Consider the following 27246-nt stretch of genomic DNA (forward strand, 5'->3'; position numbering starts at 1 on the left):
TGCCTTTGTGACTTAAGCAAGATATGGTAACACTTTATTTTGAAGGTGTCTGCATAAGAGTGACATGACCGTGTCATAAACATGACATGGGATGTGTCATGAACATTAATGTTACTTCAAAGTGTCATTATGTTGCAATTTATTTTGTTTTCTTATTTTATTTCTTTTTCTCTGCTATATCTGTGGCCGGATGATTCTTCCTTTTAAATGTTCTCTAATGAAATGATAAATTATAAGTGTATACAGCTGATATTGACACTATAGACATCTGAATTAATGATTTTTACAGTATAACATTTGTCGAATGTAAATATGAATGTAGACATTTTTTTTAACAGTACTGTATGTATTAATTGAGTTTGTTATTGTTTTTCTTGTATGTATTGTTTTTGTTTATGTTGTTTGTATGTCATGTTATGTCTTTTTAGGGACCCCAGGAAGACTAGCAGTCGCCAAGGCGTCAGCTAATGGGGATCCATTCAATAAACAAATAAACAAATAAACAAATAAACATTAATGTTCATGATACTTGTCATGTCATGTTTCTGACAGGCTTGTGTGACTCTTATGTAGACACCTTCAAAATAAAGTGTTACCATATCTTGCTTAAGTCACAAAGGCATGTTAAAAAAATTGCCTAAGCCATTAATTTCTCTTAAGTTACATAATTTACACACAGTGTTATTACTATACCAACAGCCATCCTTTGTTACATCCTTTTTGAGTGAAATGATTAATAAATGTCATATGTTACACTTTTGGTGAAGTTTTTGGTGTTTCCTGCAAAACTTGAAAAAATTAGGCGATTATTTTAACAGGGTGATATTAGAGCAGTTTATTAATTATTAGTAATTAATTAATATAATTATATCCGTTTATTATTTTTACTATCTTAATAAACGACTCTGGGCTAGATTAAATGTAAAATATCCCTTCAATATATATATTTGTGTATTGTGCGATTATTTTAACCCAGAGCTAAAACTTCCTGTAAAACCTCTGGGCGATTTTAAAATCAGCCCCTAAAACCTGAAGTTTTTCTGGAAATTCAACAGAAGTGTCAACGCTTCTACTAAATAATAGATTTTTCAGCCTCTGTAGCAGATAGAAATGAAATTCAAAAAGTATTTGAGAGCTTATACAAATACTACAAAACGACGTAAACGCTTTCCAGGCTTCAATGGGTTAACAGGGTGACGATATGCGACCGTATCCTGCAGCACTTACATGGCATTGGAGGTGACAAAGAGGTCTGCGTTGTCGAACAGTGCTACTTGTGGCCACTCCACCAGCAGCAGGAAGGTGAGTTGGATGAGCAGCATGAGGGCCAGCTTCCCTATGCTGCTGATCTGCAGGAACACTGAGCAGGCCAGCAGCGTCAGCAGCACACTGTAGCTGAAATACTGGAGAGCAGCATCACAAAGAGGTGTTATCAACAAGAGATGTCAGAAAAAACAAAAATGCAAATGTGACATTTTCTTCTTTTTTAACCCTTTGATGCACAACATGGGTCTAAAGTGACCCGGCTGAGTTTTTAATTTTCTATATCTTTGCAATAAATTAATTTTATCATTCAGTATTCCAGGTTTTCCTCAATCAACTTGTTTTTGATTATCATATCCTAATTTTTTGTTTTTCATTTCTTACTTTTTGCATAAAACCCTTTATCACTAAGTTAATTATTATTATTTATTATTAAGCTTCAAATTAAGAAACAGAGAAGAAGAATTTAAAAGAAACTGGAGTAAATGGTAATGGAAATAAATGGAGTGGAAAACTAGAAGAGAAGACTGTAGAAGGAGTCCCTTAATTATCACTAAGCTTCTAATGCACAACATGGGTCAAAAATGTCATTATGGGGTATTGTGTGTATCATTTAAAGGAAAAATGAATTTAATCAATTTTGGAATAAGGCTGAAACATAAAAAAATGTGCAAAAAGTGAAGCGCTGTGAAAACCTTCCAGATACACTGTATGTGTGACAAAATGATACATAAACATGTTAAATATATTAAATATGAGTGTGGAAAGTAACTATTTGAAACAAATTACTAATATTATAGTATTAGGTCATTTAATTTTAAATCAAATTTGGATGAATGAGACATTTTTGACTCGTGTTGTGCATTAGGAGGGTTGTCCATATGTTGTGCATCAAAGGGTTAAATGTAAAAAGGTTTGACCAGTTGCGTAGGGAACACAGATGGTGAAGTGGTGACACAACAATGAACTCACCTCAGGAAAGGGGCAGGAGGGGCCGTGGCTAGGACAGATCTCCAGACCCCCTTCAACGGACACATTCAAGCTGCGGATCAAACAGGGCGTCACCAGCGCTGCAGACGTGTTTAGCTTCTCGGCAACGCATTGTGCCAAGCTCATGGTGTCACAGGCAAACTGCAGCGAAACCAAATACACATGTATTCAGCATGATGTTCAACATGTATGGTTTGTGTACTGTATAGATCAGGGGTGCAGTGGCCCCTGTGTCAAATTAATAATAAAATGATCAATTTATAACGATGAACGACGGAACAATTCTTACTTATTGTTCAAACAATATCTCATTGTACACAAAAGGAACCCAGAATGTGAACATTGTATTATAGTTAAATTGTGCAATAAAAGCTAAATATAAAGATCATTCTCACTGTGCTGCACTTTCAAAATAAAAAATTATAATTGTAATTGTAATTGTGTGTGTGAGTAATTGTGCACAAAAATGAGAAATGTCATTGTCGTACAAAAATAACTGTTAATGTTGGTGAGTCTCATTGCTTCAATCAATGAAGTTCTTCCAAATATGAGACTTTTAGCTAAATTAAAGGTTTCGAATGCTTTGATTTTTGACAATTTTTAATGTGCCCCTCTGATTAAACACTGGCCCCTGCTTGGCCCCCACAGTAAAACTGGTCTAGAACCGCCACTGCAGGGCTGGGCAACCTTTACTAACTAAAAAGCCACTGTTGGCCAAAAAAAAAGAGAGAAAATCGCGGAATGGAGCCGCAAACCTTATATTGAGCCTAAAATGAAAATTAAACAGCCTAAATTAGCCTACCAACATTATTAATAGTCATATTGTGCATTTATTAATATGATTTTTAAAACTAGTCTATCTAGGGGAACTCAAAACTAAACTCAAAGTTGGCAAAACTTAAAGGTTAAGGCGCCGGGCCGGAGACTTTCATAAGCTATGAAGCACATTTTAGTTGACTTAAATGTCTTTTTTAATATGCTGTAAAAAGGCTATACAATTATACAATTGAAGAATACAAATAGTTTTTGGTCTACACCATTGATAAATGAAAATTTGAATGTAAAAATACACTACCGGTCAAAAGTTTTAGAACACCCCAATTTTTCCACTTTTTTATTGAAAATCAAGCAGTTCAAGTCAAATGAACAGCTTGAAAGGGTACAAAGGTAAGTGGTGAACTGCCAGAGGTAAATAAAAAAAGGTAAGCTTAACCAAAACTGAAAAATAATGTACATTTCAGAATTATACAAGTAGGCCAGGGAACAAGAAATGGGTTAACAACTTAACTCTATGGAGTCTTGGGCTATTTTGTCCATTTTTGAATTGTTTTCATGTCTTTGTAAGTCATTTTGTGTCTTTTTTTAGTCATTTTGTGTCTTTTTTTGGTCATTTTGTGTCTTTTTTTAGTCATTTTGTGTCTTTTTTTGGTCATTTTGTGTCTTTTTTTAGTCATTTTGTGTCTTTTGGTGTCTTTTTTGTCATTTTGTGTCTTTTTTTGGTCCTTTTGTGTCTTTTCTTTAGTCCTTTAGTCCAACATAAAATGTGATTTTGAATCATTTTTTTACTTACTTTACTATCATGCTCAATAAAGAATTTTAAATGTTGCAAATGTGCATTAATTTCAGAGAACACTGAGACATTAAACTGCATCATTTTCAATTTCATTCTGGAAAAGTTGGTGTGTTCTAAAACTTTTGACCAGTATTGTATATATATATATTTTTGGTCTCAGCCATGGGGAGCCCCTGCAGGGGGCCTAAAGAGCCACACGAGGCTCTGGAGCCACAGGTTGACCACCCCTGGTATAGATGCTCTTTGTTTATTCTTACCATATTAACAAAGGCAGAGATGAAGACGAGGATAATGGTAAATACTCCAACCAGGGTGCTGTTGGTGCGAGACTGGACAATCTTCTTTGAAACAGTCTGCATGGCAGCTGGAAAGAGCTACAAGATGAGGTGGGCGGGAAAATTAATGATTTACACATTAAACATACAGTGAATTAAATTATTTTGAAAAGCTCCGCTACCTTGATGCACGAATATATGGCACAGATGAAGAGGATGTTGGCGAGTATGACGAAGATACTGATGTAGATTCCCAGCATGACTGGGGTGCTACAAGGGAGAACACAGAAACACAGTTAGAGAGAAACATTAACCCATAAGAACCCAGACCAGTTATCCTTAAAGCAGCTATTCTCAACCTTGGGGTCGGGACCCCAATTGGGGTCGTGAGATGATTTCTGGGGGTCGCCAAATCATTTTGGAAGTCAGCTCTGTCTCCACTGTGTTAAAGTGTTAATGTGTTTAAGTTCTTTTTTTCATTTAATGTCTTTTTTTGGTCATTTTGTGTTTTGTTTTTTGTCATTTTGTGTCTTTTTTGGTGATTTTGTGTCTTTTTTTTGGGTCATTTTGTGTCTTTCCTGGTCATTTTGTGTCTCTTTTGGTCATTTTGTGTCTTTTTTGGTGATTTTGTGTCTTTTTTTTGGTCATTTTGTGTCTTTCCTGGTCATTTTGTGTCTCTTTTGGTCATTTCGTGTCTTTTTTGGTGATTTTGTGTCTTTTTGGGGGGTCATTTTGTGTCTCTTTTGGTGATTTTGTGTCTTTTTTGGTGATTTTGTGTCTTTTTTTTGGTCATTTTGTGTCTCTTTTGGTGATTTTGTGTCTTTTTTGGTGATTTTGTGTCTTTTTTTTGGGTCATTTTGTGTCTTTTCTGGTCATTTTGTGTCTCTTTTGGTGATTTTGTGTCTTTTTTGGTGATTTTGTGTCTTTTTTTTTGGTCATTTTGTGTCTCTTTTGGTCATTTTGTGTCTTTTTTGATCATTTTGTGTCTTTTCTGGTCATTTTGTGTCTTTTTTGATCATTTTGTGGTCAATTCGTGTCTTTTTTGGTAATTTTGTTTCCTTTTTTTGGTAATTTTGTTTCTTTTTTGGGTGATCTTAACTGTGTGTGTGAGATTCTGTTCAGTGAGTGGGGGTCACGGACAACATGCATGTTAAATTGGGGGTCGGGACCCAAAAAGGTTGAGAACTACTGCCTTAAAGGATGTGTTCTATAAGTGGACCACATAGAACAAATTTCTGATGTTTAAAAAAAAAAATTCTACCCCTAAATGTCAAAGATCTGTGATGAGACATAAACATTACAATGGGCGTTTATGGTCTTTATGTTTATATTTCTTAATTTAAAATAGAAAAAAACTAGACACATTTTCTGCTTACAGAGACTTAAATTTAAGAAATTTACCTTTTTATTTTGGATCTCCATAACATTTATCAAAATTGTGACTTCAATTTGCGCAAGAAATATGGTCAGAGCAAGTTAAATGCAATACAGGAAAAACTATTAACAGATTAGAATTGTTAAACGGGTTTAAACTTCGCCTTGTCACAAAAAATAAGCTTTTTAAAATTAGCTACTTTTTCACATTTCTGTTTCCAGTCACAGCAACATTCTTGTCAAAGTCACATGACCACCAAGGTTATTATAGTTAACGAAAACTAACGAAATAACGAGAACTAGAATTGAAAAAACATTTTCGTTAACTGAAATAAAAATAAAAACCGGAGTTTTTAAAAAAACGATAACTAACTGAAACTGTATTTTGTGGTTAGAAAACTAACTAAAACTAACTAAAACTATAGTGAAAATGTCCTTAGTTTTCGTCTTTGACAACTTTTTTCATACATAAACCTTTTTGGTTGATATGAAATCTATTTCATCTATCTGGTTTTATGACTTAATAAATTTATTGGGGCTGAGATGGATCAGACAAAGGAAATAAAGGAAACATTTATTGTGACCTTATTGAATCTGGCACCCAAAAAATACCCCATTACAAAAAACTAAAACTAACACTAAAATTAATAAAAACTAAACTAAAACTAAGCATTTTCCAAAAAATAAAACTAATCAAAACTAGCAAACTCACTCTAAAAACTAATTAAAACTAACTGAATTTGAAAACAAAAATTGACAACGAAATTAAAACTAAAACTAATGAAAAATCCAAAACTATTATAACCTTGATGACCACCACACCAGGGTGTTGAGTATACGTCACTTAGGGATTTAATGAGTTAAGGTGAAGCATAAAGCTGAATATGGGAGATTCTAGAAGATTTAAAGTGTTTGTTACATGGGTGTCACCATGGGTTCTTATGGGTTAAAGGTGCTTTCAGAAAAAGCTGCTTCCATTTGGATTCTGGTGCAGTTTGTTAGTAATGTGAAAGCAAAGCAGGTCTGTGTTAGCAGGGTTTCCACTGGTACTTAAAAAGTCAAAAAAAAAAAAAAAAAATCTAAGTCAACGTCTTAAAATGTCAAAAAACACTTTTGAAAGGTCATAAAATTAAAGGATAACAATGTTAACTTTGAGGTCAGTTGACTGTGTCCTGAACTATAAACTGTATTTTAGCATTTAATTAATAAAACGTTGCACGTATCCAAACAGTAACTCTTCACCTGTGATATTATGGAATATTTGTCCAGTTTCTAGCAGAGAAACAAAGATCCTTTTATAGATTAGATTAGATTAGATAAAACTTTATTGATCCCTTGGGATGGCTCCCTCAGGGAAATTGAGTTTCCAGCAGCAAACAGGTTAAAAAGCACACAGCATCAAAAGTATAGTAAAGTATAATCTGGATTTAATAATTCTCATTTCCATTTTTTTTTTACATTTCCAGCACCGTCCAGTCAATGAGCTACCTGTTTGTCTGAATGATTCACAGCTCTTAATTCATTTTAATAAGGCATCAATCTATCATTTTAATTTACTCAGTCCAGATCAAATGAACCAAACTACAGGTGTGAAACCTGAAACAAACACGGTGCATACAGTATGTGAATGTGTGAAGTACTCACTGTGGAAAGATAACAATCTGTATGAAGGATATGAAGCAGAATACTAGAAGAGTACACGCAACATAGCCTCCGAAACGATCGTCTACCTTCTTGGAATACTGAAACAGGAAACAGCAGAAGAAGAGAGTCATATATGAGCATCCTCCAGTACATGAATTATATTTAAGTTGAAGAAGATAATCAGGGATCTTAGTTTGAACCTTTTTCTCCAGGCTGGACGTCTGGAAGGTGAGCAGGAACTTCTTAACGTGGTCTTTTCTTAGCTGGTCGATGCTGCGAGCGTCAATCGCTCGCCCCAGAAATTCGTCCACCTCGTCCTCCGGGTTCATGGCCTCCTGAACACCACGGCTGCAAAAAGACAAAGGTTGTTAGATAGATAGATAGATAGATAGATAGATAGATAGATAGATAGATAGATAGATAGGTAGATAGATAGATAGATAGATAGGTAGATAGATAGATAGATAGATAGATAGATAGATAGAACCTTTATACTCTTTCTCTTTCTTTCTCTGTTTCCTTTTTTGGTAATTTTGTGTCTTTTTTTAGACATTGTGTGTCTTTTTTGGTCATTTTGTGTCTTTTCTGCCCATTTTGTGGTCAATTTGTGTCTTTTTTGGTCATTTTGTGTCTTTTTTGGGTCATTTTGTGCTTCATTATTTGTACGAAATGTGTCGTATCAACTGAGTTTGTATGATCTGAACTGTGAGATTCTGCTCAGTGAGCGGGGGTTGCGGACAACATGCATGTTAAATTGGGGGTCGCGACTGAAAAAGGTTGAGAACTAATGTACTAGACTATATGTATCTAACTCTTGGCAAGAAAGTGAATGAATGCATTTCCCAAAATGTCAAAGTGTTCCTTTAAGTTTACCTGATAGTAACTCACAGTGTTTGTACACAGGAAGTATAGATAGATAGATAGATAGATAGATAGATAGATAGATAGATAGATAGATAGATAGATAGATAGATAGATAGATAGATAGATAGATAGATAGATAGATAGATAGATAGATAGATAGATAGATAGATAGATAGATAGATAGATAGATAGATAGATAGATAATAGATAGATAGATTACTTTATTCATCCCCGAAGGGAAATTCGGTTGTCACAGCAGTTCGGTATTCAAGTACAATAAAATACAATAGAATAAAATACTGAGGTAGCATAAATAAAAACAACAATAGAAAAAAAAACACAGAATAGTACAAGAACAAGGACACTTCAGAAGTTAAAAAAAGAAGAACATCAGTTGGTAGGATGGTTGGCAAGATGATGGTAATAATTAAACTGGTGATATGATGGCAACAATGCTATATTGACTAGACGTATATAATAATAATAATAATAATAATAGTACAGTATATAATATAATATATATAATATAATATGTAATAATAGATAATAAACAATATAAAAATAAAATGAAAAATATGAATAAAGTAATTTCAAGTAAAATAATATGATAAATAATAATAATAGTAATAATAATAAATAAGGCCGGTATAATAATAATAGTAGTATATTACAGTATATGAAATGAAATCCGGTAAAGCACTGCACAAGCATGGAGAGTTAGTACTCACTTGTCTTTACTGGAGGTCTCGTCGATCCCCTGCAGAAGAAACAAACAGAAAAAATATGACTCTCAAAAAAAGCTGCAGCCGGGATCCGTCCCCATGAAGGAGCGTGTTGTTGTTGTTTCTCACCATTTGTCTGAAGACTTTGGAGTCTTTGGTCCTGGAGAAGGTTCTGTCGGGGACCCAGCGTGGCATCAGACCCTCGTTAGAGTTGGCTCTCGTCCGCTGCATCTTCGCCATCATCGCCTTCTCCTCCTTCTGCTCGCAGGGAAGAACATGAAGGCTTGACCAACTGTTCTCATACAGCGCCGTCAATGATAATATAAGTGACTAAATACACCAGAAGAGCTCTTTCATTCTTTTATATTACGCCCACGAGAGAAGCCGTCAGTTCAGGATCTAGAAAGATGACTTCATTCACAAATCTGTCCACTCTCATCTGTTGGGTTTAAGCCTCCTTCACTTCTTTATGTTACAGTTACTGCACATGTCGCTGTTGAGCTGAATCTTAACACCAGCAGCTTAAAGCATTCAGACCCTGCTTAGTTACTGAGTCAACTATCAGTCTCTGTAAATCACTTTTGGCCCAGTTAGGCTCAACTGGAAAACTTTGATCAATTAACCCATTGAAGCCTGGAAAGCGGATACGTCGTTTTGTAGTATTTGTTTAAGCTCTGCAATACTTTTTGAATTCATTTCTATCTGCTACAGAGGCTGAAAAATCTATTATTTAGTAGAAGAGTTGACACTTCTGTTGAATTTCCAGAAAAACTTCAGGTTTTAGGGGCTGATTTTAAAATCGCCCAGAGGTTTTGCAGGCGTTTCAGACGTCAAGGGGTAAATTACATTTTTCATATTTGTTAACTATGACATGCAGCTCAGGAAATTATTTGACAAAACTGAACTCAGACAGCAAGTGTGTGATGCGTTTTGTCACCCCCACGTCTCATGCAACAGAAAAACTCTCATTTTAATCCACCGGGCTCACGTGTTAGCTGTGTCTCTCATTAAAGAAGCACAGCTGATGCCAAACTTATGAAAAAATAAATATATATACAAAAATAGAGAAATAATTTCATAATAATAGCATTCCATGTTAAACCTATAATTTGTTTATTGAGGTCTGTGTGTTTTTGTGCACTGACCCGTTTCTGGCTGCAGCCGAGGACCAGGAAAGTCTCGATGCTGTTCTCCTTCAGATACGCGTTCCTCTCGCCTCCAAAACCTGGTTCCACCTCATAGTCTCCATTGAGATACTGCAAGGTGGCCTTAGTGATGTGGATCCGCCTATAAAAAATAAAAACAAGGAATTTATACACAATCAGCATATATATACATATATGTGTGTATGTGTGTTAGATTATTTTCTTTACTGGCATATGCAAAAATTGTAAATCCTGTCGATGTGATGTTTTGGTAACGCTTTATATTAAGGTCCTTGTAATAACCATTAATTAACAAGTAATAAGGCCCTTGTAAGTCCTTACAAGATGCTTATTAACATTATTATGTGTTTATAAGCTTATATAAGTGTTAATAATGGCATTACAAACACCCATGACCCACCCATTATGTCTTTGCCATGCCTTTATTAATCTTATTTTGTTTGCTTATTGATATTAAAATATACTTTATTGCTCATCTATTATAAGTTAACTATAAGTTAACTATGCTTTTTGCAACTACCGGATCTAAAGCGAGAACAATGCCTTATTACTTGTTAATTAATGGTGAACGCTTCTGCAAATCATTCATTCCAGCTGCCATAAGACTGTACAACACCAACACAACCTGAACATTTTTGCATAAATCTGCACATTTCTCCACTTAAAATTTGCACTAAGTTGTATATAGTATATTATTACTATTATTATTATTGTATATTTGTATATTGTTAATATGTCTTTTCTTAGATTGTTTATTTTTTATCTTTATCTTAATTGTGTCAAACTTTGCGGCTGTAACAAAGAAATTTCCCCATTGTGGGATTAATAAAGTCAAATCTGAATCTGAATCTGAATCTGTTATTAAGGACCTTATTATAAAGCGGTACCGATGTTTTTTCTAAAATGCTGTACATGTGCATGTTTCCCTCACCCTGCTTTGCCCCCCGCCTCCATGTGATTGGCCAACGTGACATCGTTTGACCACACGTCAAACTGCCACTTCCTGAGTCCCAGCACGCCGCAGTGCACACGCCCACTATGAATCCCAACGCGCATGTTCACGTTGACCCCCGTCACCTCGCGCACCAGCCTGCAGACACACACACGGCCCAGAACATCAGCGTCTCCTCCAGGACAAAAATTTGCAAAAGACATCAAAGAAATGAACTCCTAACACACATATCGTTAGCCTCATGGCATAATTGCCTAAGTCATTTTTTGGCCAAATTGTGATATCTGCCTAACTTTACTCTCCAACCACTGCTGCATCCTATCAGAACACTTGTTAGAGTCCAAAATCACTTTCTGCATTAGTCATCTCTGTGACTTAGGCATTTTTGCCGCTACATTGTTTATTGTTTATTGTTTATTGTTAAAAAGATCCCCATTAGCTGTCACCAAAAGTGGGAGGAGCTAGTCTTCCTGGGGTCCACAAGACAAAACAAAAATCACTCAACAATTAAACATTGTGGACATTATTATACACGTCATCAGAAATCATTCCGAATAAGTTATTACATTCATATCTATTACATTAATTCTCACTTTCATACAGTAAATATGTTAATTCACTACTCACAAATTTAAATAGTGCATTCTCAAGTAATAATTAAAAGATACTTTACTATTCAGTTCACGTATATTCAGTGGGCAATTATTCCAATAACTGATAGCACGATAAATAACTGTTCTCTTTAAGGCATTTGATTTTGGACATGGTAACATCATCCGACCACCATTAGCTGACCTTGTCACATAAGAATGAACCTGATCACATCTGACAATTTGGTTATATAAGAAAACAGGTTGAAAAGAATAGACAGTGTTTCTAAAAAATGTTGTTGTATTGCACGCCAACCTGTACTCTACCTACATACAAACCAAACTACATTATTTCTATGTAAGAGAAAAATTGCCTTAGTCAGGGCATATTCTGCCTAAGTCACTTTTATCTGTTATGAAATCGATGTGTTTATTTTTTTATGCAAACTTGTTCACACTTCTATTTGAACTTACTGTTACAATATCAATTAAAAATACCAATGGGCTTACTAAAAATTGTGTTTTTTCTTGTTCCCTGAAAACGTTCAAATATGACTTAGGCAAATATGCTATGAGGCTAACGATATGCAAACACTGTGTATACTCACGAGATCGCCTCTATCATGTCGACACCCATCTCCACACAGCAGTGGGCGTGGTCAGCCCGGGGCTCAGGCAGCCCAGACACACAATAATAACAATCACCCAAAATTTTAATACGTAGACAGTGGTTCTCCTGAGAAGAGAGAGAAGACACAGGACAAGAGATGACAAAAATGAGGTTGCCAAAAGGTATCAGAGGACAAATAACATTTGGGAACTGTCATAGCTGTTTAATTGGTTATAAAAACAATAACCAAAAATAGAAACAATATTTTGTTTAGTTATTCAATAACTTTCTGCCCTAGTCTGATTCCCTGCAAAACCAGACAAAATGATTGACTTTGTTAGCCAGTTAAAAGGAAGCAGGAGAAGATTTTTCTTTAGAGAACTTAATTTTTGACACTACAGACAGGATAAGCTTTGTGTAAAGACCGGAAGAGAGCATGGCTCTGGTAACAAAATCCTCCTCTCAAGATATGTCCCAAAATTACAGAAGCGTATTGCATTCACTTGAAAAAAAGAAAAAAAATCTGTTTTTTCTGAGTAATTTATTTTTTGGTTTGTTTTTCGGGGTAATTATTTCTGTTTTTCTGAGTAATTTTTTCCTGTTTTTCGAGTTACCACGAAAAACAGAAAAATAATTACTCAGAAAAACAGGAAAAAGAAATACTCAGAAAAACAGAAATAATTACCCTGAAAAACAAACCAAAAAATAAATTATTCAGAAAAAACAGATTTTTTTTTTTTTTTTCAAGTGAATGCAATACGCTTCCGTACAAAATGTCAAACTATTACCTAAAGAAAATACAACAGACATAAAAGAAAGGAACGCTATGGATCTTTACCGATGCCAGCTTGTCAAAACGGGCAAAGAGTTCGTTGAGCGTCATGACCAGCTCCTGAGCCGTGCACTGAGAGGCCAGGCTGGTGAAACCCTCGATGTCTGCAAACAGAATACTGAGGACGAGACAAAAGAGAAAAAAACACTGTTAATCTTTGGATAAACCTAACAAACATCTTCATTCAGGTTCAGTGTTGAAGTTTTAGCAACTATTAGCACAGAATTGTGTTGCCATGTGGGAGTAATAATGATTATATGGTTTATTTGTATAGCACTCAAAACCAGCCTTACAAAGTGTTTTACAACACATAAAACACATAATCAATGAAATTACAACACTATTTGAATAACCAGGAGAGCATAAAAGAGAGGAATAATCTAAGAACAACTCAATAGTTAAGAATAAAAATAACCAAATAAAATTAAAGGAAAATTGTAAGAATGCTTTTAAATTAATCATTCAGATGTGTTTTCGCCCAACTCCAAATGGGAAGGTGAAAATTCCAAATGAAAGCGGTTCAATTTCACTGTCAACATTATCTGACCCAATTAAAGGAAATTAACCAAAATTTTTCAATTCAACAAGATATACATGAAAACACAAACACACAACTCCAAACCCCTTCCCCAACCCACCCACAAACTGAAAAGCGAGAGAGAAAAAATAGATAAATAAAATTAAATAATGAAAATATTAATGATATAAAATGAATTTAAAAAAATAATAATAATAATAATAATAATAAAATAAAATAAAAAACGGTCGAGAGGCAGGGAAGAATATTAATGATATAAAATGAATTAAAAAAAAAATAATAATAATAATAATAATAATAAAATAAAATAAAAAACGGTCGAGAGGCAAGGAAGACAAGAGTAAGCTCTGACAACAAAGAGAATGCAAAAACTACAACCCGTCCACCATAGAAGCTGGCAATGTGTCCATAGATGCTAAATAGGGCTATTTCTGCACTGTTGAAGCAAACTACACCTAATACAAAACGAACCAAAACTATCAATTTCACTCAGATTCTTCGGACTACCCAAACAGACTTGGGTTGGGAACAGATTATATTTCCATCACCACACAGCAGCGGTACTATGTTGCAGTAAGTAACTATCACAGCTGCTAACCCTGAGAGATGCAGGACGTTTGACCTGAAAGTCCTCTGAAGGAGATCTGTGTGTGTGTGTGTGTGTGTGTGTGTGTGTGTGTGTGTGTGTTTGAGGGACTGTGAGCAGTGTGTTTGCTCAGTGCTGTAATTGAATGTGTGCTGAAGCTCTCCATCTTTGGGGATTATCTTATCTTGGCTGCTGGTGATTAAGTATTCCCTCACTAGTGTTAATTAGCCTCCACTCTGCCAAACCACTCTACCCTCTTATGACTCTGTGAACACGCTTGTCTGCCTATGTGTGTGTGTGTGTGTGTGTGTGTTGTGAATCATTCTCAGGAAGAATTAGTTTGTCTTGTGTTTAATTTTATGTGATGAAGCGACACATGTACTTCTATGTTTTGTGGATGATATGATCCGTTACATCGTACCATGTGCTGCACAAATATTCACCGAACTAAAACAGACAACAATAATTAATGAAGATGAAGTGGAGCACTGTGGCCAGGTGTCCCCGCTGACCTGACATTGTCGTGTTTCTGGATATAGATTTTATGGAACATCATGTCTTCCTTCTTGGCATTGATGTCAGCCTTCATCTCCATGGCAACGTGCCTCGGCAAAACTGAAAGCAACAGACGTTCCTGGAAAAACACACCAAAAAAAGAAATTGTTTATTTATTTATTTTCTTTCTGTCTTTCTTTTCATTTTTTCATCTTTCATTCTTATTACCACTTTATACCTTGATTGCATATTAATTACATATCAGCTTACAGCGTATCAATCCTTAGTTGTTTTTCCTCCTATTCCTTTTTTATTTAGAGTGTATTTATCCTTAGTGTTTTTTCTGTTGTTTTTTTTTCTCTTCCTATTTTATTACAACGGATTTATCCTCACTGTTTTTTTTCTCCTCTTCCTATTTAATTACAATGTATTTATCCTGTTTTATTTTATTTTATTTTATAATATTTAATTTTTTCCCCCACAAAAAACACTTACATAACAAAACACAAAAAAGGGAAAAACAAACAAACAGCACAGCACACAGACAAGGAATACAACAAAATAAATAAAAATAAGAGATAAAAATACAAATAAGAAAATAAAATAAAATGAAAAAAAAATTTTGTGTTCTGTTTTATTTTTATACATATATCTGTCTGAATGTGTTTGTATGTTTGAAACATACAAAACGTATGTCTGGATATTGTATGGGCATTGTAAAATGAAAAGAATAAAAGTTCTGCAGTTTTACACTCTGGTGATATTCTTTATTTTTATAATTGTCAACAATTCCCCTGAAAAGTCCTACATAAATGATATTAACTGTAACCAATTTAGTGGTCTACATCACACTATATGGAAAAAAGACATTATTAAAGTCAATAAAATTTAAAATACAAAAAAACCCAAACATCTAACGACAAACAAAACAAAACAAAAAAAAACCAATTACTTTTCCCTTTTACAAAGTATTTTTTGGAGCACCAAAGCCTGAAAGATCTTACTCCTCTGTGCCATCGAGCAAATGTGAAATACATTGTGGCAGATGCTTTATTTACTTCAGTTTGAGAAATTTAAAAAAAGTAACAATATATTTGCAACCCATTTTCAAAGATTCACATCTTCTGTAAGAAAAAATGGGCTTGAGAGCAACAGACGGGTTAGGAAAGTCAGAAAGTATCAAGAAAGAGGTAAACGCATATATATGATATTTTAATAAGATTTGATTTGGCATTAACAAAAATCTGAAACATTTCCAGCCTTATCCTTTAAGTTTAAGAAAAAATAATTCTATGACAGATCACGTAGTGAGTGCACTGTGGCTTTTGATTCTGTTATTTCTTGTTCATTGAGCTGTTTTTCTGTCTTTATTTGACACCCAACAGCTGACAGATGCAGCATTATAAGAAGTAAACAGATTATTTACTTAAGTCCTGCATTAAAAATGTTAATATAAATAAAAGTATTTATATTAAAATGTTTTATTTTTACAATAGCTTCAAGGATGAGGACACATTTTCCAAAAACAGGACTGCAGAGACTGTTGATGTTTTAAAAAAGGAGGCTCAAGACCCACCTGTTTGGTCTAGCTTTTAACTGATTACTCTAGTTTTTATCCTGCCCTGATGTCTTTTAGTATTTTAGTTTTTATCCTGTCCTGATGTCTTTTAGCTTTTTAGTTTTTATCCTGTCCTGTTGTCTTTTAGTATTTTAGTTTTTATTCTGTCCTGATGTCTTTTAGTCTTTTAGTTTTTATCCTGTCCTGTTGTCTTTTAGCTTTTTAGTTTTTATCCTGTCCTGTTGTCTTTTAGTATTTTACGCCTGGATTCCACTGGATGCGTAACGGCTGCAGATCCGTCGTCGGAGCCGTTACGCATCCATTATAATCAATGTGTGAGATTCCACCGACTGCAGATCCGCTGCGTAATGAGTCCGACGACGCATGGCCATCCGACAGCCCTCGCAACACTTGCGCAGAGCTTCTATTTTTGTCGGACGACGGAGCACTACGCATAAATTCAGCACAGAGGAGATCGTTCGGGACAGGAAGTCTTGCACAGACACAAAATAAAACCCCGGTATATTTTCAAAATAAAATACCTCGGGTTCGCTAACGAGGTCGGTCGGCTCGTTAACAAGCCGGCCGACCTCGTTAGCGCTCGTTAAGACGGAGTCGCTGGATTTGTCTCCAGTCATTAACGAGGAGATGTTGATTATCTTCCAGTTATATCAATTGATTAGGCGTGAATTCGCGAGATCTCGTGCGTCCTCGGGACTCTGCTGTCCGCAACAGCTCCGACACAGACGGATCCGGTGGGTGTTGACGGACTGCGTAGATACGCAGCCGTTGCGGACAGACCCCTGTCGGAGTCGTTACGCATCCAGTGGAATCCAGGCGTTAGTTTTTATCCTGTCCTGATGTCTTTTAGTCTTTTAGTATTTTAGTTTTTATCCTGTCCTGATGTCTTTTAGTCTTTTAGTTTTTATCCTGTCCTGATGTCTTTTAGTCTTTTAGTTTTTATCTTGTCCTGATGTCTTTTAGTCTTTTAGTTTTTATCCTGTCCTGATGTCTTTTAGTCTTTTAGTCTTTTAGTTTTTATTCTGTCCTGGTGTCTTTTAGTCTTTTAGTTTTTATCATGTCCTGATGTCTTTTAGTCCTTTAGTATTTTAGTTTTTATCCTGTCCTGATGTCTTTTAGTCTTTTAGTTTTTATCCTGTCCTGATGTCTTTTAGCCTTTTAGTTTTTATCCTGTCCTGTTGTCTTTTAGTCTTTTAGTTTTTATCCTGTCCTGATGTCTTTTAGTCTTTTCGTTTTTATCCTGTCCTGTTGTCTTTTAGCCTTTTAGTTTTTATCCTGTCCTGTTGTCTTTTAGCCTTTTAGTTTTTATCCTGTCCTGTTGTCTTTTAGTCTTTTAGTTTTTATTCTGTCCTGATGTCTTTTAGCCTTTTAGTTTTTATCCTGTCCTGATGTCTTTTAGTCTTTCTTTTAATGATAATAAAGATGTGTTTGAGCCTACCTGTTGCTGATTCTCCCTCTGCAGGTGTAGTCTGGCCTGGATGTATCCTCTGGTCTCCTGGAAGGCTTGTCTCTGGGAAACCTCAGCAGGGTAGTGTGTACAGATACCAATGATGTTAGTGCACAGGAAGATCAGGACATTAGCGCTCACCTGTAGAGACAACAGAGGAGAAAGGAAGAGGTGGTCAAGCTGAAGATATGAGGTAAGAGGTAAGTAAGTAAGTAAGTAAACTTTATTTATATAGCACCTTTCACAGACAGAAGTCACAAAGAGCTTCACATAGAAATCAAACACATAACATAAAAATGTACATACAAGTTTTAAAAGACCAAAACAACAGCAATTTAAACAACCATAGCAGTCCCGAAACAATTAATCAAAAGCCTGAACAAATAAAAAAAAAAAAAGAGGGTAACAGAGGGAGTGAATTAGTCTTGATTGAAGGGTAAAAGTAAGCCGGTACAAATACATTTCTCATGTAGTCAGTGTTGTTTTTATAACTTCCAAGGCCAAATGGTTGCATGAATCAAAACGTCAGTCTTTTGTGGGTTTAACCTTAAATTAACAGTAAAACTGTCTGATTTACTGGTTTCACTGATGACAGAGTCAGATACAGTGCATCGCACATGTTACTGGAAAATGTTAAAACATAGACATACTAGCGGCAATAATTTAATTCCACTTTTTGCATCTTTTCTCAGAATTACTGCTCCCAGTCTTACGTCCTCTTCACACTGCAGAATTTCGGGCTGTCTGAGATAAACTGTTGAGAAATGTGAGAGAAACATGCTAATATCTCTCAAGTCTTGTCCTAAATCAAACTGAGACACATGTCCATTTTATGTAGTTATTCCATGATATTGATTTCCAATGAAAATCACCTTCCCAATTTTTTCACTTCTTTTTCTCAAGTTTTTATGATCAAAACAGTTTGTGGGCATGTGGCCAGAAGCTTCTACACACTGACATCTCTTGGATAAAAATGGAAATACACAAAAGGCCAAGAGGTCGTGTTGATGTTACTATAATAGTTTACCATCAATTCATATTTCCTACGCACAATACACAGAACAAACAGAAAATACAACATAGCATGTAAACTTTGCAGTTGAACCTCGTTTGTTCAGTAGGTTTCCTGCACTATTATTTTATTGTGCCATGAGGGGCGTTTCCCTCCACCTGATTTTATGTGCATTTTTTAATTTTGTACATAAAACCTGGTGTCAGGTGTCTGCTTTTTTTTTTATTATTGCTAAAATGTTTTACATTTGGCTGAGTTGTAATGCAACAAAGTGAAATGGAAACATTAATAATATAATAAATGATAATAATAAATAATAAATAAATAAATGATGATGTACACAAAGCATACAACTTCAACATCCAGTGAAGCTTCGGCTCAACTGAAGAAAATAAATCTCCTCATTACTTCACACAGATCTGATGTAACCCTCCTCACAACATTACATGAAACAAACAGAAATATATATTGAATTTTTCTACATTGTTTTAAACTGTTTCAGGTTCGACAGGCGCTCTTAATTATATCATCTTGTTACACTTTCTTCTTCTGCAATGGCATTATTCTTTTCTGACTGGAGAATTTGCACCACTTGCTGCTTATCTTGATTAACAAAGTTCTAATAATCACGTTAATGGTAGGGGATGAAAGTAAGCATTAACTCACATTTTCTTTTGCCGATTTCATGCTATAAATTTGGATAGAAACCTGGCTGGTCAAATCAAATGAATCTTACTGTTGATATAGTGTTTACAGTAGAAGAAGAGATGGTGCATTTACAGTACTTCCTAAAAGAGACAATGCCAACTTGAAATTGACCATGACCGGAGCATGTTCTTCTGTCCAAATATTAAATACAAACAAAGGGGAACTTGCATGTAAACAGAAGAGCATGACTGAAAGGAAATATATATAGGGTGGCTTTAAAAAGAATAACGAGAAAAGCAATTCAAGGTAAAGGTGACCCAAGGTGACCTAGTTTAGAGTACCACAGACACAAGAATAGAAACAGATGGGTTATGGAAGGATGAATTAAAAAAGAAAGCAAACAAGGGGTGGATGTAAAAAACAGACCAGCAGCATAATGGACAACATAGATAAAATGGAAGACTGACAGATGTTGAGGGCAGGAAGGAAATAAGTGGAAAGGAGCAGGATGAGAAAGGAAAAAGACAATGTGAGAGAGAGAGAGAGAGAGAGAGAGAGAGAGAGAGAGGACAGATATGGGCCACAGTGACATTAGGCAGATGGCTCAGAGCGCTCAGCTCTGTTTACATTACTCTCACTGATCAAGCAAAAACAGCCATGAGACAAAAGTGAAACCTGCAGCACGGTGTGTGTCTGCAGGTGAACGCCTCCTGTCAGTCTATATGTGTATGTGTGTGTGTGTGTGTGTGCAGTCAAAGAGTTGAATGTGTGTTTTCTCTCCAAATGCAATGAACTGCAGCTACTGTAAGTATTTATCTGTTGAGATTCACTCGACGTGCGTATCCCACTCCATGTGTCTGAGCTCACAGGCTCAAACTAATTGCTTGCTTTTCTCAAGAGGGCAAGGGCTAGTGGGTTTACAGAGTACACAGTAAGGTCCTGTGTTTACGCAATAGCACTCCACCTCTTTAGGAGCTCTGCTTGGCAGCGTTTCCCTGCTACCTGTGCACGCTGCCACGCTCTCACTGCACCTGCTCCTCTGTGCTCACAACACACTCGTTTATCTGAACTCATCACTTATTACCTTATCTGCCCAGTCTCTCTTGTACTTGCTTGGTCCGGCACCATTATAATAATAATAATAATAATAATAATACATCAAATTTTGATAGCGCTTTTAAAGGCACTCAAAGTCGCTTTACATGACAGAAAATTAGACACACACAAACACAAAATACAGAAAAAAAAACAACTAAACAGAGATGAGATTATGAGATTAGGTATTGTAAGCTATTTTGAAAAGGTGGGTTTTGAGTTTATGATCATAACACTACGCATTATGATCTGCATTGCTCTCTGTCAGGTAGAGTTCATGACTGAGTTACCAATATGATTACGGCCACATCATGGGCGGTGGGTGATGGACGTAGTGGCTCATCTTAAAGTGGAACAACTAAGATATACGACTCAAGGCTCAGAAAGTAAATTCAAAAAGCTGTGGCAACCGTTCCTACTATATGTTGAGAAGCTCCCCATAGACTAGATGATTTCAAGGGCCCTGTGAATTTATTTATTTACTTATTTATTTTACTGTTTTTTGTTTTTACTTCTCTGTTCACCTCTGTCGGTTTTGTATAGCTGATTTGCATCATTTGTGAAGTTTTACCATTATTGCTTTTCTTTGTGTCAGAATGTCTGTTTATTTTTCTTATTGTCATTAACGCTAATATATTTGGGACATTCTGATCATGTTTATTTTTATTATTATTATTTCTTATTGATTTTATGGTGTGCGCACAATACATTTGAGTTTCTGGATGTGTTTGAGTTCATGGATGTTCTTGTGCTGTATGTATTATAAAACCCAATAAAAATATTCACATAAAAAAAGAAAATGATTACGGCCAACTAAAAAGATTATGTTCGGTTTGTGGGGTCTAAAATAAACCAGGAATTGAGCATCACGTCACTGGAACATTACATAGTTTGTTTGCTTTTTGCCATAAAAGCAGTCGTCATTTCCCTGAGGGTGACATGATGGAAGCAGCCAGGCAGTCTGTGGAGAGGACCTCGGCCTAATCCCGGGATATCAAAATGGCATTATGTAAGAGCTGCTCTGATCTAGACAGGACAGGCAAAACAGCAGTACACACAACATAGATTAAAATGTATTTTTTTCACAAAAAGCCCCCAACAGCTTAGAGAGGATGTGCAGGCTTAATCAATAAATGATCATCATGGCTCTATGGATGCATTGCCTAATAAATAAACACCTCTACACTAGGCTGCATCTGCTGCATAGCAGTTACAGCGCCACAGTTCAGTTAGAAAACTATTTTAATGATCCTTGACATATACTTATTAAACACTTACTAAACTTTTATTTTACTGTAAGATATGATCTGTGACCCTTATAGATTTGCCACCAGTGTGAAAAAAAGGTATTTTAACCCATTGACGACTAAAACTGCCTGTAAAACCTCTGGGCGATTTTAAAATATCGCCCTAAAACCTGAAGTTTTTCTGGAAATTCAACAGAAGTGTCAACGCTTCCTACTAAATAATAGATTTTTCAGCCTCTGTAGCAGATTGAAATGAAAATCAAAAAGTATTTGAGAGCTTATACAAATACTACAAAACAACGTATCCGCTTTCCAGGCTTCAATGGGTTAAATTATCATGGCGTATCCCACAGATTCCAATGACACCAAATACATTAATAAATACGTTAATAAATTCAGACCACCAAACCCATAACCAAATATGTGCGCTGAAGTCTTGCATAAACTTAGGCAAAACACTGGCTAGGTGTGGCTATGTGAAACACACACCTGTGCAAATATAACAACAGTCGCTGTTTGTTGGGCTGATGATGGCTGGTTGAAAGATTTTTATCATAAAACACACAGTACAGTTGAGGCTGTTTTGCAGGTATTTGGTCATACATCAAAATATTTGACAAATGAAAAAAAATTGCAAAGTTATGCCGTTCATCCTTAGGGCGACATGAAGGTTTGTACAAAATTTCACAGTAATCCAGTCAACAGTCAAAACCATGTCGACCTTAGCCTGGCTAACACCAGACTATTCTCAAATGAGGTCTAGTCTGGCAACGAGCAATGGATTTCTCCGTAGAGGAGGTGTGGTTTACGATCCTCCGGAGCCGTTTATTGGATGCTTAGAATGTCTATCAAAGCGTCTGTAGGTAGCTCTTAGCCAATCAGATCAGTTATACCAGATGACGTAGTAGAGCAACAGAAATGGATGTTTGTTGTGTGTGTGTCTGTGAGAGAGTGTTGTTTGCTGCTTTGCTTCTCCAGTTCTCGCTTTCTGCAAGATTATTTATTTTCACGCTTTATTCCCCCTCATGTCATTCAGCCACACACATCCACTGATTTTATGGGCAACAAACAAGCTGCTGCGGGCCTCTCGGCGGCTCCGCTGTCCGCTTTAGCGGGGCTATTAGCCGCTAGCGACGCTAATAGCCCCGCTACCATAACGCCGGTGATCTCAGCAGAGCCACTGAGAGACCTTTCACCTTTCAACTTTCGCTCTAAACTATTTAAAACACCATCTACAGCTAAAGAGAGTTTCGCGTCTGCAGCAGCCATGTTGGATCCGGAAAACTACAAGCTTCCAAGTGCCGAGTAGAACGCATCATCGTCTTGCCGTCCCTCCCCGCTCTGTGATTGGATCCCTAAAACAGGGCTAAGAATCCTTCCTGGTTTCCAGACTCCGCCGCAGTTCGAAATTAAATTCGAGCGCTCAAGGCAGTCTGGGTATACCCAGGCTATGTCGACCTCATGGTGGGACTAGAAAAAAGTCAGGGATTATCAATGTTGGTACAATTCATCCTCTGGGGACCATGAGTGTCTAAAGTTCAGGGTAATCCACCCAACAGCTGATATTTCAGTCTGATTCAAACTAGTAGACAAAAGACGGCCAAATTCAACAATGACAGGCACCTGCCCATCATTTATACAACCTCAGAAGCAGCACAACACCTTCCCTCCACATCCAAAGACAACTCATCACCACTCTATATCTAATGAAACCATCTGAAGCTGCTGTCTCACAGCTGGACGAGGATGAGAGGAGCGCTAATGGAACATTCAGAAACGTTATTTATAAATTTTCTCCTTCTTTATGATGGATTTAGCACGGCAGCCATTTACTTTAGCAGGAAGTCTCTGGTCCTGACAGTGAGTCTATAAACATTGGCTTTTAAGGCCACCAGGCCCCTTTTCACACTGGGAAAGAGTGTGCTTTTATTAGGGCAGAAGAATGTAGACAAATGGGACATTTAACAGCATCCTACAAGATGGACATGAATGCAATGTACCTGGAAAAGATTATTTAAAGCAGCAATAATCAATATGTTCCCCTAATCTGCAGCTTCCCTCAAAAAAAGCATATTTTAGCTCATTGTTTAAGTTTTCTGGCCCACAACTTCACTGTTTTTGGTTCACTGTCACAGCTCTCATAGCATTATTTCTGTTTTAGCCACAGCAGGCAGCTGTTTTCAGTTACAGACAAGTTAATGACTAGCTGGTGGACACAGTGAGGCATTTAGCAACGAAAGAGCCAGATATTTTTCTCGGGAGTTAGTGGAGACCAAACACAGAGCAAAGAGAGAGTGAATATTGGATTTACATTCACCAAATAGCCAGAAAACACAACTCCAAATTAATGTTAATGTTGCCGTCTGGATGTGTAAACCAACCAAATCAACTGAAATGAAAAGGTAGTTACATGTCAACGTTATGTTCTCAACTTTGAAAAAAAAAACCTAACTAAAATGGAAGGAGTCTGTCTGTCTGTCTGTTCATTGATTTTCTTGGAAACCATCCGATCAACTTCACACTTGGCAGGTGTTTTGCTGAGGGCCGAAGGACGTGCAGCGCAGAGACTAAGCTCTTGAGATCTATGGAACATATTTATTAATAGTGCGTTATATGTGTGCACACTGTGTTGAGAGGGGACCCCTATTAGCTATTACATCACCCAACTACAGCTTGTTCTCCGTCACTCGCTACAGAACATTCAAGATCAGATGAAAAAAATACAAACGAATTCAAATATTTTAAGCATCAACAATGTAATGCTGCCTTCCAGACAACTTCATTTCAACCTCCTACTAGAAAAAGTTGAATGGAACAGTATTCAAAGTCAGAGTTCCTACCCGTAAACTCAGGGCAAATACACTGTCCCCACATTATATTTGCCTGTATTTACTACAAATAGTACATACTGTCATGTAGTAAAACATGTTCATGCAAGAAGGCAGCACTGCTGAGAGTTCAATTATGTGTACATTTGTCAAATAAAAATCAGACAGACACATCTTTTGTTTACATTTGGCATTTTGCACCTGGAACACTTCATAAATTTGAAATTTCCACAGGGGAATTCAGAATGAACACTTTTGTTCCTGAAAAAAGCCTGGCCGAATAGCTAACTGTTAGCAAGTGACGTGTATGCTCTAGCATTGCTTAGGGATGCAACAGTGTTATGGCAGGTGTTATTGCTCAGGACCCGAGGAAGGAAGTGTGAAGCGAGGATGAGATGTTGTTCGAGAAAGCGGCAAGCAGCAAAACTGGAGGCCAAGCTACCGGCACCGCTCTGAACAGGCACGTGGTGAAAGGGCAAAGCATTAGCTGCAGTTTAAAAGGCCCATATAAAGGAAAAACGACCAACAGGAAAAACTAATTGAGTCCGTCTGTGCAATGAAGTTATAAAAAAGCCTCAAACAGACAGTAGGATGTGACTAATAGTCAGCAGTCACATGCCAACTGTATTAGAAATCAAACAATGTGAATAAAGCCGGCTGATGGATCCGGATAGTGAACAGTCCCTGCAGCATGTCAGCTGAGTATCTCTCGTCTTTTTTCTCAGCATGTTCACACAGCAGTCGGAGACCTGACCTCTTCTTTAATCCCCCCATCCTGCTCTCCACCCCACTTAACAGTACTCCGCCAACACCCACCACTGATCACAGGGAGGTGAATGCGTGTGTGTGTGCATACATACATGCAAATGCACAAAATTAGCAGGTCAGGGAAGATCGTAACATTTTCCCTAGATGCGTGGTATTACGACTCTAGTGATTCATTTACTCAGAGCCCTTACAAAGCCAGTTGACAGAAAGTTCAGATGCTTAAAAATGAAATGAATCTGCAGACCGAAAGCTCTTTCGGGACATGCAATTTACACTTTAAATCGGTTTAATCAAATACATTTTCCTCATGCTTTGCCTCTTCAATCAGTCAGCAAGACAAGTTTAGACATTGTTGATATGCAAAAACAAGCTTTGCTATAATGTCTGTGCAGGTTTTATGTTCACTTTCCTGACGTAATATTCCTGTTAGAGAGCACATTTTGAAGCCAGCAGTCATTATAGACCTCTTATGCATGAAAGATGGAGATGTAACGATGTGATGATGTTGGTGATTTTATATATATATATATATATATAACTCAAGTGTTGTTGAGTTTCTCTCTCTCCCTCTCTCTCTCTCTGTGCTTCTTTCTCAGTCTTGTGAAAGGTTCTGCTTAGTGTTGGCCCGAGACTCACACCCACGGAGACTGTGAATTATCAGAGATGGCAGCGCAGCTTTCACTTAGCAACTATCACCCACATTCCACAACCTCCCTCCAAAGACCTGCGGTCCCCTGCCCAGGTTCAAGGAGGGTGCAGCATGGAGACCGGCTGGCTGAGGAGGGAAAGGGGGTAGTGGGTGTCTGCCGTCTTTCAAAAGTCAACTCAAAACCCACCTTTTCAACATCACTTACAACACCTGATAAATCATTTTCCATCCTCTGTCTTCTTATCTCTTTCCTATCCACTGTATTGTTGTTTTTGAATATTTGTATGTGTTTGTATGTATGTATGTATGTATTGACCATTTGTATTCTTTTTCACTTTGTGTTTTTTGTAAAGCGTCTTTGTGTATTTTGAAAAGCGCTATATAAAACTGATGCATTATTATTATGATTATTATTATTATTACAGCAGTGGGGGCTGATGACTTTGTGTCACTGCCATACCGCAGTCAGAACATGCTGTATTCTCAGGGTGTTCTGACTTTGTTTGCCCCTTACCAACAAATTGTTTTCACCTGCAATAATGTAATAAATATAATATTTCAAATGTCACATATAAAGTAAAAATGTTACTTGTTGTAAGTTAACCCATTGAAGCCTGGAAAGCGGATACGTCGTTTTGTAGTATTTGTATAAGCTCTCAAATACTTTTTGAATTTCATTTCTATCTGCTACAGAGGCTGAAAAATCTATTATTTAGTAGAAGCGTTGACACTTCTGTTGAATTTCCAGAAAAACTTCAGGTTTTAGGGGCTTATTTTAAAATTGCCCAGAAGTTTTACAGCCGTTATAGGCGTCAATGGGTTAAGAGAACCCAAATCCCAACCAATCAATTCACAATTGGCAGATTTATCATCAAAACTCTTTGAACAATTGTTTCAAAAATTGTTTCAGAGCCAGACAAAGCCGACTTCTCATTTCTAGCTATTGACCGACAATTTTGCTGGTGTGGCTTCTTCCATATTCCCAAGTATCCTAAAGATCTCAACTATCCCAACTATGAGCAGGCTTCCAGTAAAGATATCGTGTAATCTAGTTTTTGGAATAGTCGTCCATTAGAAAATTCCTCAGACTGATGAACCTTTGGACAAATACTCCTTTTCACACTTAACCCATAAGAACCCATGGTGACACCCGTGTAACAAACACGTTAAATCTTCTATTTTTTGTTACTGGGCTAAGTTTAAACCCATTTAACAATTCTAATCCGTAAATAGCGTGTCCTGTATTGCATTTAACTTGTTTTGACCATATTTCCTGATCCACAATTTTGATAAACAAAAAGACACATGGTTATTTATATTTATTTATTATCGATTTATTATTATTATTATGCTAGTTAAAAACGAATCTAAAAAATAATTTGTTGTTAAACAGAACTAATAATGTCACAATTTTGATAGATGTTGTCGAGATGCAGAGAAAAAGGCAAATTTGTGTCTAGTTTTTTTAAATTTTAAACTACGAAATGTTATAAACATAA

At 36.4% G+C, this 27246-nt stretch overlaps 1 protein-coding gene across 1 annotated transcript in view; it reads right to left on the minus strand.

Moving 5' to 3' along the window:
• LOC131971402 (adenylate cyclase type 6-like) overlaps window positions 1-27246 on the minus strand; it is a 62856-nt gene that overhangs the window by 11831 nt on the left and 23779 nt on the right. Inside the window, exons 4-17 of the mRNA XM_059332830.1 lie at window positions 17492-17641; window positions 14492-14613; window positions 12862-12973; window positions 12022-12149; window positions 10803-10961; window positions 9851-9992; window positions 8835-8963; window positions 8712-8740; window positions 7320-7467; window positions 7120-7217; window positions 4284-4371; window positions 4084-4200; window positions 2236-2394; window positions 1228-1403 (exon numbers count right to left, since the gene is read on the minus strand). Of these exons, the coding sequence (XP_059188813.1) occupies window positions 1228-1403; window positions 2236-2394; window positions 4084-4200; window positions 4284-4371; window positions 7120-7217; window positions 7320-7467; window positions 8712-8740; window positions 8835-8963; window positions 9851-9992; window positions 10803-10961; window positions 12022-12149; window positions 12862-12973; window positions 14492-14613; window positions 17492-17641 (1757 nt within the window). The remainder of the gene's footprint in view (window positions 1-1227; window positions 1404-2235; window positions 2395-4083; window positions 4201-4283; window positions 4372-7119; window positions 7218-7319; window positions 7468-8711; window positions 8741-8834; window positions 8964-9850; window positions 9993-10802; window positions 10962-12021; window positions 12150-12861; window positions 12974-14491; window positions 14614-17491; window positions 17642-27246) is intronic.

This window comes from Centropristis striata, chromosome 5 (genome assembly GCF_030273125.1).
Source record: "Centropristis striata isolate RG_2023a ecotype Rhode Island chromosome 5, C.striata_1.0, whole genome shotgun sequence".
In the NCBI taxonomy this organism is placed as follows: domain Eukaryota; kingdom Metazoa; phylum Chordata; class Actinopteri; order Perciformes; family Serranidae; genus Centropristis; species Centropristis striata.